Source organism: Plasmodium gallinaceum (assembly GCF_900005855.1).
Source record: "Plasmodium gallinaceum strain 8A genome assembly, contig: PGAL8A_v1_65, whole genome shotgun sequence".
NCBI classification, from domain to species: Eukaryota; Apicomplexa; class Aconoidasida; order Haemosporida; family Plasmodiidae; genus Plasmodium; species Plasmodium gallinaceum.
In genome coordinates, this window is record NW_021628225.1 from 187041 (window position 1) to 202040 (window position 15000).

Genomic DNA, 15000 nt, shown 5'->3' on the forward strand with positions numbered 1-15000 from the left:
TTTATCTTAATTTTTTTTTTTTTTTTTTTTTTTGTGTGTGTTTTAAAAGTTTTATATAATTTTATTTAATTCCAGTTTAAATTGTTTTATATGTTAATATAAACATTTGTTCTTATTTATAAGTTTTATTTAATGCAAAGATGAAGTATGTTTCTCTATTTTTATTTTTATTTTTTCTTATTATCAGTATTTGTTTTTGTGTAAAAGATAATGAGCAAAAAGATAATGCGTTATTCTTAAAAGATAACAATACAACAGAATCAACTGTTGTGAAAAATAAATTAATAAATGAAATAAAAAAAAAATCAAATGAAATTAGAAATATGTATAATAATCTAAATATTAAAAATAAAAAATTACCTCTTTATATATTTATAATTGATAAAAATGAAAAAAAAAGACAAATGTTAAAAGACTTGTTTTTAAAGGGAAAACTTGATTTTCTTCAAGGGAATAATACCCCTTTTTCAAAATATTATATATCAAAAAAAAATAAAAATATTTTAGATAGGTTATATTTTAACTTATAAAAAATTATAAGAATATATATTAATACTATCAATTTTGCATTTCTTGATTCTTGTTGAAACTTTTTCTTTTTTTTAGAATAACACTCCAAAATAAAATTAACGATGAAGAAAAATTTTTAAATAGTTTAAATAAGGAAGATAAGAAAAAATATAGTAATATGGATAAAAATATATATTTTTATACATTATTATGAAAGAACAATACTATTTTTAATGAATTAATTTTACTCTTATTGAAAATTATTAATTATTTTTACTATTTTTAATTTTAAAAAAATAATTTCAGTAAAAAGAAAACTTCAAGAATATGAATATTTAAGAAATAACGTTAATCAATTATCTCTAAATATAGGTTCTTCTATAGCTATAGAAAAAAAAAAAAATTATAACTTTTATACACATATAATTTTATTTACTCATTTATATATATATATTTTTTTCTTTACATTTTTTACCAATATTATAATAATTTTATTTTTTAAGCAAATTATTTTATTTTATTTTTTTTCACAATCTAAATAATTTTAAAAAAAAAAGAATTAATAGGATATAAGCTTCATTAAATCATATGTAGATTTTTTATTTAATCTTTTTTTATAAATTGTTTTTATATTCTTCTTTTAACAGAAAATAAATTTGATTCTTTGGAAAAATTAATGATGTATATAAAGGAATAAAGAAAAGACCAAGAATTTTGTGAAAATAAAGTTTAAATTTTACTTATAATAATTAAAATAGAAACAACATTATTCTTAATTTTAGAAATATATTATTTTTAATGAGGAAAAGAAAGAATATTACTTTTATTTATTTAATTATGAGCATTGAATACACTTTTTTTTTTTTTTTTTTTTTATTCTTTTAACTTTATTTTATTTAAAAAGTGTGAATAAATAATAGAATTTTTTAATTATAAGTATTTAAAAAATTGAAAAATTAATTTAAAATTTTTTTTTTTTTTTTTTTTTTTTTTTACGTGAGCTTCCTACTGTATTATTGATTATTTCAAAAAATAAAACAAAGATACAAATTAATATAACTATTTAAGAACTTCAAAAAAAAAAAAGGTTATATATTTAGGTAAAATAATTTTATTATAATGGCACTTCTATATATTTCATTTTTTTAATTCTAACTTATTAAAAGCTCTTTCTTCATTTAATGTTTATTAAATTTTTTTTTAATTTTTTTTCTTTAGATCATTAAAAAAAAAAAAATAAAGAATATTTTTTTATATTCAATTATTTAAAATTTAAAAAATAGAAGTACTCATAAGGATAGAGAAATTCGTATTAGTGAACATTTTACGTTGTCTAAAAATTCCAATATTTTTCTTTTGTAGATATGCTAATTCATTTAATAAATATTAATTATAATCTTTAAAATTAAAATACTTATTGTTACAATTATCTTTTTTTTATTATACTAAAATATTATTTAATAAGAGATGAGAAAAATTAAATATTTAATTTCTAAAGTTAGTAAAATTAACATTTTCATTCTTAAAAGAAAAGAAATTTTCTTAAATTTAAAATAATAGTTAATCCGAAAAAAGAGAACAAAAATTGTTTTGGTTTTTAAAATTATATTTTTTTTAAATTGAATGCTTATATACAATAGTTATAACTAATTAATATCAATAACTTCTTATGAGAAATTTCATCTAATGTTTATATAATAGAAATAGTGTATATCAAAATGTACTTGAGATAGTTTTGAGGGATGTTTCTTATTTTGTTTGATTCAAAAATAGTATTAAATGCATGATGGATATATAAAACCTTTTTAAAATATTTTTAATTTAAACATATATATAAATATATATTATAATATTTTTTTAATTTCTAACTTATTTCTTATCTTTTCCTTTTTTTGTATAGTTGTTTTCAGTAAAATATAAAAAAAAAAAAACTTGCAACTTTTTTTAATGGGTATATAAGATATAAAGAATTCATCATCATACTTAATTATTATAAAAATACAAAAATATATGTTAATATGCTTTACTAAATCATTCTGTAATTATATCATATTTTTATATAAACAAATATCAAAAAAAAAAAAAAAAAATAAAATAATAAAATGAAAAAAATAAAAATGTGTGTTCTAAAAAATATAAATAATGAAATAGAGAAATAACAATATATGAAGAATATTTTAGTTCTAAAATTATGTGAAATATATCCTAAAATTTTTTCCTAATTCCTTTTTATTTCTAATATTTTCAATTAAATTTTATTTTTAAAAATATATAATTTTTAAATTTATAATTAATTAAGAATATAATATTTTTTTTTTTAATTCTTTTTTTTCAAAATTTTCTATAAGATATATATTTTTTAATACATCACATTTTTATTTGTTTCTTTTATAAACATATTTTATATATATTCATGGAAGAATATCTTTAGTTACGTGTTATTTATAAACATAAAAATATGCGTACAATTAATATTAATTTATATTCTACATTAATAATTAAATGAAATTATTTTGAAGATATAAATAATTATATGTAAAATGTATGAATTGAAACATAAAAAAATATATGAAATTAAAATTTAAGGAGATAAATATGAATTTTTAAGTAAACATTTTCAAAAAATAAAGTATGATAAAAATAAATCATAATATATTAAATTAATGAGCATCAATAATATTTTTAAAATTTTAATTTTAAAAATTAAATATTTTTCTTCAAAAAATTATAGCATGTTGTTTTATAAAATGAAGTATAAATTATTTTCAATTTTCAAAAAAAAAAATGAAAAAAAAAAATAAATGAAATAAAGCTATATATATATATATATATTAATATATATTATGTATAATATGTAAAAACACATAATTCAACATTTTAAAATAAAATATATTATCATGTGAATATTTGTAAATTTTTAAAAAAAAAAAAAAAAAAAAAAAAAAAAAATCAATAAAATATTCGTAACTATGAAATTTAATGAAAATATAATTAATAAAAATATTTTTATTATATAAAATATTGCAATGAACCACTATATAATTTTAATTTAATTTTTTTTTTTTTTTATATCAATATAGAATAATTTTAAATTATAATTTTTTTAAATATTAAACGTGATAAAATACTTTTTTATAATTAAATCAAAAAACGCGATTAAAAAAAATTAAATGAGAAAATAACTGAAAGTTTATACACAATATATATATGCATTAATTAAAAAAAAAAAAAAATTAAATTTATAAAAAGAAAATTTTATTTTTAAAGAAATTAAATGCAAAATATATAAAAAGAATATTATAAAATATTAAGAAATAGTGAATAAATTCAAGTATTATATGTAAATATTATTAAAAAAAAATTAATATATATATATATATATATATATTCATAAAAAGAAAATTATTGTTTCTTTTATTTTACATATTATTCTTTATATCGTTAATTTTTTTTTTTTTTTTTTATTTTTTTATCCTTATAATAAATTAATGTTGTACTAATATCCTATTTTTCTTTATATATATAGGTAGAAAAAGATATAGAAAGTTTTTTTTTTTTTTTTTTTTTTTTTTTTTTTTTTATATATATATATATATTTAAAACTTATAATATGGAGGAATATTCAGAGGAAAACATTGATAATTTATCAAATAAAGAAAAAATATATAGTGGAAAGAAATTGGTATATACGAAAAATGATTTTTTATATGCCTATAAAGAATTAATATTAAATAAAAAGGGAATCAATGATGATAACCTATGTTATGATAAATTTAGAAATTCGGATTCATTTAGAAAAAAGGAAAATATTAAAGATGATGGAGATGAAAGCAATAAAAACAAAATAAAAAATGATACATTTAATTTTGAAAGTCATTTTAACAAGAATATTTTAGTTGAATCATTAAATTCTAATAATCCTTTAAATATAAATAAAAAAAGTTCTTTTCTTACAAAAAGTAACAAATTTAATAAAATTTTTGATATTGATTCTAATAATTTAATTAATATTAGGAATAACACTGATAATAATAATAATATTGATAATGATAATAATAATAATAATAATAATACTGATAATAATAATAATATTGATAATAATAATAATAATATTGATAATAATAATAATAATAATAATAATAATAATAATAATAATAATAATAATAATATTGATAATAATAATAATAATAATAATAATAATAATATTGATAATAATAATAATATTGATAATAATAGTAATAATAATAGTAGTAATAATAATAATAATAGTAATAATAATAATAATAGAAATAGTTTAAAAAAAAATAATATATATGTTGATAATAATAAAAGATTAATGTGGAGAGAAAATAATAAGGTGTCTTCATCATGGAGATATACGAAAGGAAACAATAAATTAAGTGATAATAAAGATGAAGTAAAAAGAAGTTATAATAAATATTATAATGATGTAAAAATTTCATCTCCTATTGATTCCAATGATGAAAATGATGTTAACGATTTTAGTAAAATTTCTCATCAAAACAATTATGTTAAAGATAGAAATATAATAAATGTGAAAAGAGAAGACATTTTTAATGATTATAATAATAATAATAATAATAAAAACATAAGTAGTAATAATGCTGTAAGCTTAAATTTAATAAGTCACAATAATAATAACAATAATGATAATAATTCTAATGAAAATTTAAATAATGATGTAGAGAATACGAATAAATCTGTTGAAAATTTTGGTATTTTAACTTATTCTAATTCAACGAATAAAAACTTAAATTTCTCCAATGCGACAGGTTTTTTTAGTAAAGGGAATAATATAATTAAAAAAGTGAATGATATATTTAATAATTCTTCTGTCTATTCAGCTAGTTGTAATTTTAATAATAATAATAACAATATCCATTTAGATGAATGGAAGATCAAAAAATACAAAAAGTATAATAATAATGATAGTCACAGAATTTTAGAAGAAAAAACAAAAAAAGAAAATAAAAATGAATATTCAGATATATTTTTAAATAAAAATAATGATATGAATAAATTGAATATAAATTTTCCAAATAATGTACACGATATTAATCAATATAATTATAATCAGCAACCATTTGTAGGAAAAACAGAATATAATACTAATGATTTAAAAAAAAAAGTAAATTATAATGATGTAATAAATAAAAGTAATATAAATAGCAATGCAGAACATTTATCCAATAATATGAATAAAAAAAGTGGAAAAATTAATAAGGTTCCTAATTCATATGAAAACGTAAAAAATCAATCAAATAATTTTACAAATTCTAGTTATTTTAATACAAGTAAAAATGTAAAATTAAATGAAAAGAAAAATTCAAAAAGTGATAAAAATGTAATGGAAGATGATTGGAGTTCAATAAGAAAAAAATCAATCTTAGCTGAAAATAAAAAAGCAACAGATGATTTAATCTGGCATAAAATGAGTGAACAATTTGACAGAAATAATAAAAATTCAATGGATTCTTTAGATAGTAAAGTTGATAGTAGTAATATTGATAATAATAAGAATATTAATAATAATATAAATAATAATAGTAATATTGATAATAATAATAATGATAGTAAAAATAATATTAATAAAAACAGTAATATTGATAATAATAATGATAGTAATAATAATACTAATAATTGCAATAATAATAATAACATTAATATTAATAATAATATTAATAATAATATTAATAGTGATAATAATAATGTTAATAATAATAATGATAGTAGTAATAATAGTAATTATAACATTATAAATGATAATAATAATAATAACAATTATGATCATTTCGTATCAAAAAATGAGAAATTATGTTTTGTAGAGAAAGGTAATTTTAATAAAGAAAATATAAGTAATAATATGTCTGCTTATACAAATAAGAAAATAAGTGAGACACCATTTGTAAAAATGGCTCTTAATAACAATTTTAAAATTGATGAAAATAATGCATCTGAAATCTATACATATGAAGATGATTATTTAAATCAGAATTATTTTTCTGAAGATAAAAAAGATTCATATATTAATAACATAGACAAAGTTAACAATAAAATTAATACAGAAAAAAATAAGAAGAAAAAAAAAAAAAAAAATGAGAAAGATAAAGATAAGGAAAAAGAAATAGAATCAGAAATAGATAAAAACAGAAAAATAAATTTAAATGAAGACGTAAATAAAAAACAAGAGGAAGTGAATTATGATAAAAATACTAGAAATATTAAAGAAAAAGAAGACATTAGTAATAATAATAATAATGATGAAAAAGATAAAAATGTTTCTGATAAAATGCTTTATTTGCATGATGAAGAAAAGGAAAAAGATAAACAAAAATTAGAACAAACATTAAGAGAACAAGATGATACAAATACAGATAAAAAGAATAATTATTATTGGGAAAAGATTAATAACAAAAATGCAAATTTACCTTTTATTGAAAGTGATAATGTAAATAAAAATTATATTTTAATAAATAATGCAAAAAACGAATCATTAAAAAATAGAAAATATTTATGCAAAGATGAAATTGATATCCCACAAGAAAGTTTGTTACAAAAAATAAAAAAAAAAAATATCAGTGCAGAAAACGTAAATAATTTATTGTCTATTAGTAGTAATAGAAATGCGAATTTATCTAATAATTTTTTTTTTTCTAATGATATTAATAAAGTCTTAGAAATGAATGAGAATAAAAATGTAGATATAAATTCTGTTTATTCCAAGAATATTTCTAATAATTCCTACCCTAATATACTTGTGAATAATTTTTATAAGAATAGAAATATTATTGGAATAAATACTGAAAATAGTTTGAATAAAAATGAAATAAATAATAACATTTCACATTTTTTATCAAACATAAATACAAATATAAGTAAAAAAAGAAGTACTTCTAATATAGATCTAAAACACGCTAGTAGAAATTATTTTCATGAAAGAAATGAAGAATTAATAGAAAAAGTGAAAGAAGAAGAAATAGAAAATAATGTAATTAAAAAAATTACAGAAAAAATAAAAATGGACGATAATTTTCTGAATAAATTAAGTGAAAAAGAAAAAAGTGAACTATTAAAACATATAACTTTAAGTTATTTAAAAACAGTTGATAATTTAGAAAATACAAATACAGATAATTCTATGGTACATTTAAATAATAATAACAATATACATTTAAAATTTAATGAAGCTAATTTACTAAATTTGAAATTAAATAATATTGATAACACTAGTAAAAAAAACAGGAGTGTAAATTTGAATGATAGAAATATAGCATCTTATAATAATATAAATAGAAATGAATTATTATCATATGAAGATATGGAAAATAATAGAAATGATTATAATTTAAAAAGTATGATAAATCAAATGAACAACAATGAGTCATCTTATTTAGAGTACTTATTAGCAAAAGCCTTTGATGAAAAAAATAAGTATGATAATAATAAATATAATACAGTTATGAATGAGAATAAGTGGTTGAAACATTTACATGATAAGAATTCTCTTTTAAATGAATATAATTTATTAAACAATTTTCATATAAATTCAATGAAAGATAGCAATGTATTAAATAAAAATAAATCCATCTTAGAGAACAACAATTCTAGTAACATAGCTGAAAATGAAGATGGAATATTAACTCAATCTAATTTAGAAAATAGAAAAATTAAAAGTAATACTGAAAACATAAATAAAGTTGTTAACATTAATCATAATACTTCATCTATGATTATGCAAAATATAATGGGAATAAATAATGAATGCTATGGAAATATATCTAACAATACTGATGAAGATACTAAAATAACAAGAAATAATTACTTAAAGGAAAAAAAAAAAGAAAATAATACTTATTTATTGGATACTCAGGCATATAATAATGAAAACACTGCTACTAATAATAATGATCATATTTATAAAAACTTAAGTCAAAATCAAAATATGAATAACATAAACATAATAAAAAATATTCAAATAATGAATAGATTAAATAAAATAAAAGGTGATATATGGCAATATAAAGATCCATCTGGAAATATACAAGGACCTTTTTCATCAGAACTTATGTTTTATTGGTGGTATTTAAATTATTTTCCTCATGATTTACCAATCCGATTTAATGAAAATATGCCATGGATAAAGTTTAATGAAATGTTTCCTCCAGGAAGCTTTCCTTTTGTTCTTCCTTTAACTTTTATGAAAAAAGATTTTAACAAAATACAATCAGAAAATAATTTTTATAATATTAACCACAAAAATATTTATAATAATTTTAAAGAATTCAACACAGTTGAAGAGAAGGATTCTTTTAGTAATGAACATTTTAGAAATATTGATAAAAATATTTATAATAAAAATATAGATAGTATTTTTAACAAAAATATTGGTAATATTTATAATAATGATATAAAAAATGATATATATAACAAAGAATATATGGGCATGATAAATGATAAAAAATTACAAATGGAATTATCAATGTTACGAGAAAAAGGATTAGAATTAATAAAACAGAGACAAAAACAAATTGAAATAGTTAACCAATTAAATGAAGTAGAAGAAAAAAAAAAACAAGAAATAAATAATATTAAAAATGAAAACAATGAATCAATCTTAGTGGATAAAAATGATTATCTAGATCCTAATAATAAATTGATATCTGAAACATTAACAAAAGAATTAAAAGAAATTTTAAAAATTAATAATAATAATAATAATAATGTAGAAAGTAATATTCCAAATGATAACAAGAAAGTTAGAGATGCCATTAACTATGTTAACACTTTTTTAAATGCAAATGAAAATTCTGTTAGTACATTAAACTCAATCAATAACAACAAAATAAATTTTCTAAGTAATGAATCACAAGAGAAAAAAGAAAATATAATTAGTACTAATAACATTACAGAAATATCTAATTTTTACAAAATAAATGCAACCAAACAAGTAGTAAATTCCTTACAAGACATAAATACAGTTAAAACAAATAGTTGTGTTAATGAAATTAAAACAATTTTAAACGAAAATAGTTCAATAACTATAAACACTAATATTGATAACACTCATACGAATAAAAATTCTAATAATCATTTAAATAATTTTATGCATAATTATATTTACGTAGATAATTTGAATGATATAAAAATGAACGAAAAAGAAATTAATGAAAATCATTTATGTGATTCTAACAAAAACATAGATAATGAAGTGCCACCTATTGAAGAACCAAAGAATAAATTGAATAATGAATTAAAAAAAAACATGAAAACAAATAAAGATAATAAAAGAGTTTCCCAAAAAAATGAAGAAAATAAAAAAAGAAAAATAAGTGAGCATATATATAGTAATGTAGAAGAAGAAAAAGTGTTAACAGAAAAAAATAAAGCATATGTATTTTCTAAAAAAGAAAAGAAAGATACTAAAGAAAAAAAAAATAAGAAAGAAGAAAAGACGAAAGATAAAGATGAAAAAAGAGAAATAGAAAAAGAAAAAGAAGTAGAGAAAGTTAAAGATGTAGAAGAAGTAAAGGAAAAAGAAAAGAAGAATAAAAATAAAAAAAAAAAAAAAGTAAAGGGAATTAATAAAAATGAAGATTCTTCCTTACAACAATCAGAAAAAGAGGAGCACAATGAAAAAAAAAACAAAAAAGAAATAAAGAAAATGAATTTAAAAGAGGAAGATAAAAAAGAAAATGAGAATATAAAAGAAGAAGAGAAAAAGAAAAATGAAAATACGAGAAATGAAGAAAAAAAGAAAAATAGTAATATAAAAAATGAAGAAAAAAGGAAAAATGAAAATTTTAAAAATGAAGAAAAAAAAAAAAATGACAATATAAAAATTGAGAAAGAAAAAGAGAAAATAGATATAAGAAATGAAGATAAAAAGAAAAGTGATCATATAAAAAATGAAAAAGAAAAAACAGATGTAAATAATAATAGTAATGTAATTAAAAAAAAAGTAGAAAAAATGAAATGGAGTATATCTGGTGAAAGAAAAATTGACAAATTAGTAGACATTATGAAAGGAGAAGAAAAAAGCATAAATATGAAAATTAAAATTGAAAATTCAAAAAAAAAGGTAGTCAATAATAATAATAATAATGTTAGCGGTAAAAAATCTGGATGGGATGTAAATTATAGTGGTAATGAAAAAAATTCAGATTATATTGATTTTCCTTACTTAACTACAGGAATTAGGCAGAGTAAAACTAAAACATCAAACAAAAATTCTTTTAATAAAATGAATAGCAAAACTAATCAAACCACTGTAGAAATAACTAATATAGATAAAAAAAATAATAACATTTCAAACAATATGAAAAATAGTATTATTACTAATGATAATATAAATAACAAAAAGTCGAATGAAAAAAAAAAGTGGAAAAATGAAAATATTGATACTCAAGACAATATAGAAAATAAAAAATTCCCATCGCTTTTATATTCATCTTCCATGAAATGTAAAAAAAAAAAAAAAAATTAAAAAAGAAAGAGAAAAAATTTATTAATTTTTATTATATATATAATCATTATATTTTTTATTTCTTTACTTTTAACAGCCGAAAACAAAAAAAAAGCAAATTCTCATGAACAAGAATTAACAGGTATTTTTTTTTAAGAAATTTTTAATCTTTTAAAATTCTATTAGTTTCCTTTATTATTTTAATATTTTTTAACATAATTTTTATTTTTTTTTTTTTTTAGATTTGAAGCAATTAACAAGTTCATGCAAATTACCTTTAGATGACTCTTTACTTAATTTTTTAAAAAATTTTAAGGTATTAAATTTTAATTTCATATATTTTGCATAATTTAACTATCATTGATATTCTCATATTTATTTTCATATTTATTTTCATATTTATTTTCATATTTATTTTCCTTTTAATTCATTTTAATTCATTTTAATTTAATTTTATTATATATTTTGTTTCCTATTTACAATTTTTTTTTTTTTTTTGTAGAAAGCAGAAGAAATATATGCTTTTCTTCAACATAGTGTTGAGGATAAAAAAAAACTACATCATTTTGCAAATGAATTTATTAAAATAAATAATAAAAATAATTTAAATAATAACCAAAAAAAAAAAAAGTTATAAAAATGTAGTTGAATTTTTTTTTTTTTTTTTTTTATATATATATATATGACTCCAACTTGTTATATATGTTATTTCACATTTACTTATGTGTATATTTTTTTTTTTTATTTCTATTTTTTTTTTTAAAAATTTTATGTTCAATTATTCATATAAAGCACTAAAAAAAATTCATTTATATATATATATATTTATAAAACAAATTACGAATTTTTATTTATTGAACATAATTAAAACACAAAAATGATTTTATATATATGTTAATTTTTTTTTTTTTTTTTTTAAAAAATAATTTCATTATGAAAATTTAAAAACCTTAAATATATTAAAAAAAAAAAACAAATATATATACATTAAACAATTTATAAACATATTAAAAAAAAAAAATGTATTATATTTAAAACAGTTAATAGCAATTTCGTTCTTTTATAAAAAAAAAAAAAATATAACAATGTATATATTATGAAAAGTAAATATTTTTTAAAGAAAAACAGAAAAAATGTAAAGGAAAAAAAAAGCTGCATACAAAATTATGATATTCCTACGACAACAAGTTTATATAATTCAACCATATTGAGAAAAAATGAAAAATTAATAAGTAAAAAGAAAAGAGAATACTTGAATAGAAATAAAAATAGTATAAATTGTAAAGAAAATGAGAAAAATTATTTATATAAAGAAAAATGTAACGAAGAACTTTTTCATAAGGATGAAAATAATAAGATAAAAAATGAAAATTCTTTAAATATCATAAATGAATTGCATAATTTTAGAAAAGGTAATAAAGAGGATAGCATAAAAATAATAAAAAAGAAAGAATGTAATTTAAATAGAAAGGAAAATTTACATTTAAAATATGAAAAAATTATATTGTTAAATAAAAAATTTAATAATTTAATGAAGAATTTAAAATTAAATGATAGAGAATTAACAAAAACTATAAAATGTGAAAATTGTAACTGTTCAACAGTATTGAAAAAAGGAAAATATGGTAATTTTTTAGTATGTAAATCTTGTTTAGTTAAAGTATCTAAGAAAAATATAGATAATTTTATTTTTAATAAAAAAGAAAAAACATTTTATAAAAATAAAAGTAAAATATCTTTTGAAATGGAAAATAAATATTCTTTTCGAATACATTTTTTTGGATATATTAATGTTGCAAATAAATTTAATCAAATAATTAGTGAAATAATAAAGGAAATAATCACAGATTTAATGAGAATTAAAAAAAGTAAAATAAAATATAGAAATATTATAAAATATATTTATAAAATAAATAATCCATTTAATGAGAATAATAATTATTATAATTTTTTTTCCATATTAAAAAAAAAAAATATCTATGATTTTTATAATTTTTCTTTTAAAAGAAGTTATTATTCTAATTTATATAAAAAGAACAATTATATTAAAAGGAAAAAAAAATATGAAATTCATTTTTTATATAATAATAAGTATATAGAATCTATAGAAGCAAAAATAAATAATAATAAAAAATACAAAAATAGAATTAAAAAGTATTTATTAAAATATTTAAACAATGATTTCTTTAAAGAAATATATTATTTACCTTTAACATGGAAACCTAGAAAAGATTATATAAATAGTGGCATATTCCCATTTCATTTATCAAAGGATATTAAAAAAATAAAATCATTTAGAAGATTGAGTGTTAATAATAATAATTATTTATGTGGTTGTGTATTTAATTTATGTTCATATCAGTTAATATTACATTATTTTATTTACAAATTATTCAATTTTTGTTTTATTTATGAAATCCCCAAAACCATATTTTATTTTTTTAGATATTTTTATCCTACTTTTAATAATAAATTTTATATATATAAACATTTTTTAAAAAATAAGTACATAGATACAGTCATTAAAACCTACGAAAAGTATAAACCAAGTTTAACTGAAATAAAAAAGAATTATATTATTCATAAAAATAATCAACAAGTAGAAAAAGAATCAAAAGATGAGAAATGCATTATGAATTATTACAACTATGAAGAATTAACTATCATTACATATATTATTGATAAATACGAATTAAGAAAAGAAATATTAAGACATTATTATATGAAAGAAGAACAAAAAATTAAAAAAGAAATTTATAAAGAAATTAAAAATATATGCCTAGAAGAAATAAAAAAAAAATTGCCTATAAGAATACAAAAAGTTATTTTACCATATCAATTAGAAACAATATATTTTTTTAAAAAAAAAAAAGGGAGAATATTAATTGCTGATGAAATGGGATTAGGAAAGACATTACAATCGATTTCAATTTTTTATTTTTATAATTTAATTCCAGTTTTAATTATATCACCATCTTCTTTAAAAATTAATTGGCTATCAGAAATAGAAAAATTTCTTAATTTCTTTGATACTTCAAAAGTATTAATTATTAATAGTTCAAATGATTTACCAAAATTAAATATAAATTACAAGTAAAAAAAAAAAAAAAAAAAAAAAAAAAAAATATACATATATATATATATATATACAATATTTTTATATATATGTATTTTTATTTTTTAATATTATTAGAATTATAATTGTTTCATTTAATATGTATAAAAAAATATATAACATTATAAAAGAAATAAAATTTAAATTGATTATTGTTGATGAGAGTCATTATATTAGAACTGTTCACTATGGAAGACAAAGTGAGTTAACAAAAATGATAAAAAAAAAAATAAAAAAAACAAAAAATGTTATTTTTTTGAGTGGTACACCATCTATTAATAGGCCTATAAATATATTTCATCAAATAAAATATTTAATTAATGATAATAAAATATTTTGCAAAAATAAGTTTATATTTGGTGAAGAATTTTGTAAAAAATATTTTTATAGAGGTGAAAAAATATACGAGGAAAATTTGAGATCTTGGGAATTTTATATTTTTTTAAAAAAAATAGTTATGATAAGAAGAACTATTTCAAATGTTTTTAAAATTAATTTTCCTAATTTAAAAAGATTTTTTATATATTTACCAAGTAATATTCATAATTTGTTAAAAAATGGAGAAGATAATAATGTAAATAATCAAAAATGTACAAAAAGAAGTATAATAGATGAAAAAAAAGTTGAAAATAATTTGAAGAGTGAAAATAAATTAGGAAATAATACGATAATATATGATAATAAAAAAGATAAAACTAAATTAAATAGACAAATATTAAATGAATATTTTAATATTGATATAAAGTCAAAAAAAGAAGAAGAAGGTATTTCAAAGATAGTGAATGCTTTACAATGTATTGAAAAATATTTTCCACAAAAAAAAAAAATTATTTTTTGTTATCATATAATTGTATGTAAATGTATAGAAGAAGAATTATTAAAAATAATAAGA

General features: G+C 16.3%; 3 protein-coding genes across 3 annotated transcripts in view; all 3 read left to right on the forward strand.

Annotated features, from left to right (window-relative positions):
- Positions 1–140: 140 nt before the first annotated feature.
- Positions 141–1207, forward strand: PGAL8A_00132900 (conserved Plasmodium protein, unknown function; the record flags this gene model as incomplete). The annotated part of the gene is made up of 4 exons (XM_028674857.1): positions 141–511; positions 607–683; positions 817–882; positions 1158–1207. 4 exons carry the CDS (start codon positions 141–143, stop codon positions 1205–1207), a joined length of 564 nt encoding a protein of 187 aa, XP_028526446.1.
- Positions 1208–4120: 2913 nt separating this feature from the next.
- PGAL8A_00133000 (conserved Plasmodium protein, unknown function) lies at positions 4121–11630 on the forward strand (the record flags this gene model as incomplete). The annotated part of the gene is made up of 4 exons (XM_028674858.1): positions 4121–10991; positions 11091–11135; positions 11236–11309; positions 11496–11630. The coding sequence occupies 4 exons, from the start codon at positions 4121–4123 to the stop codon at positions 11628–11630; spliced, it is 7125 nt and encodes a 2374-aa protein (XP_028526447.1).
- Positions 11631–12089: 459 nt separating this feature from the next.
- Positions 12090–15000, forward strand: part of PGAL8A_00133100 (DNA helicase, putative) — a gene marked incomplete at both ends in the record, with an annotated part of 4594 nt that continues 1683 nt past the window's right edge. Inside the window, 2 exons of the mRNA XM_028674859.1 lie at positions 12090–14086; positions 14187–15000. The exon at positions 14187–15000 is cut by the window's right edge and continues 1683 nt beyond it. Coding sequence (XP_028526448.1) covers positions 12090–14086; positions 14187–15000 — 2811 coding nt within the window. The remainder of the gene's footprint in view (positions 14087–14186) is intronic.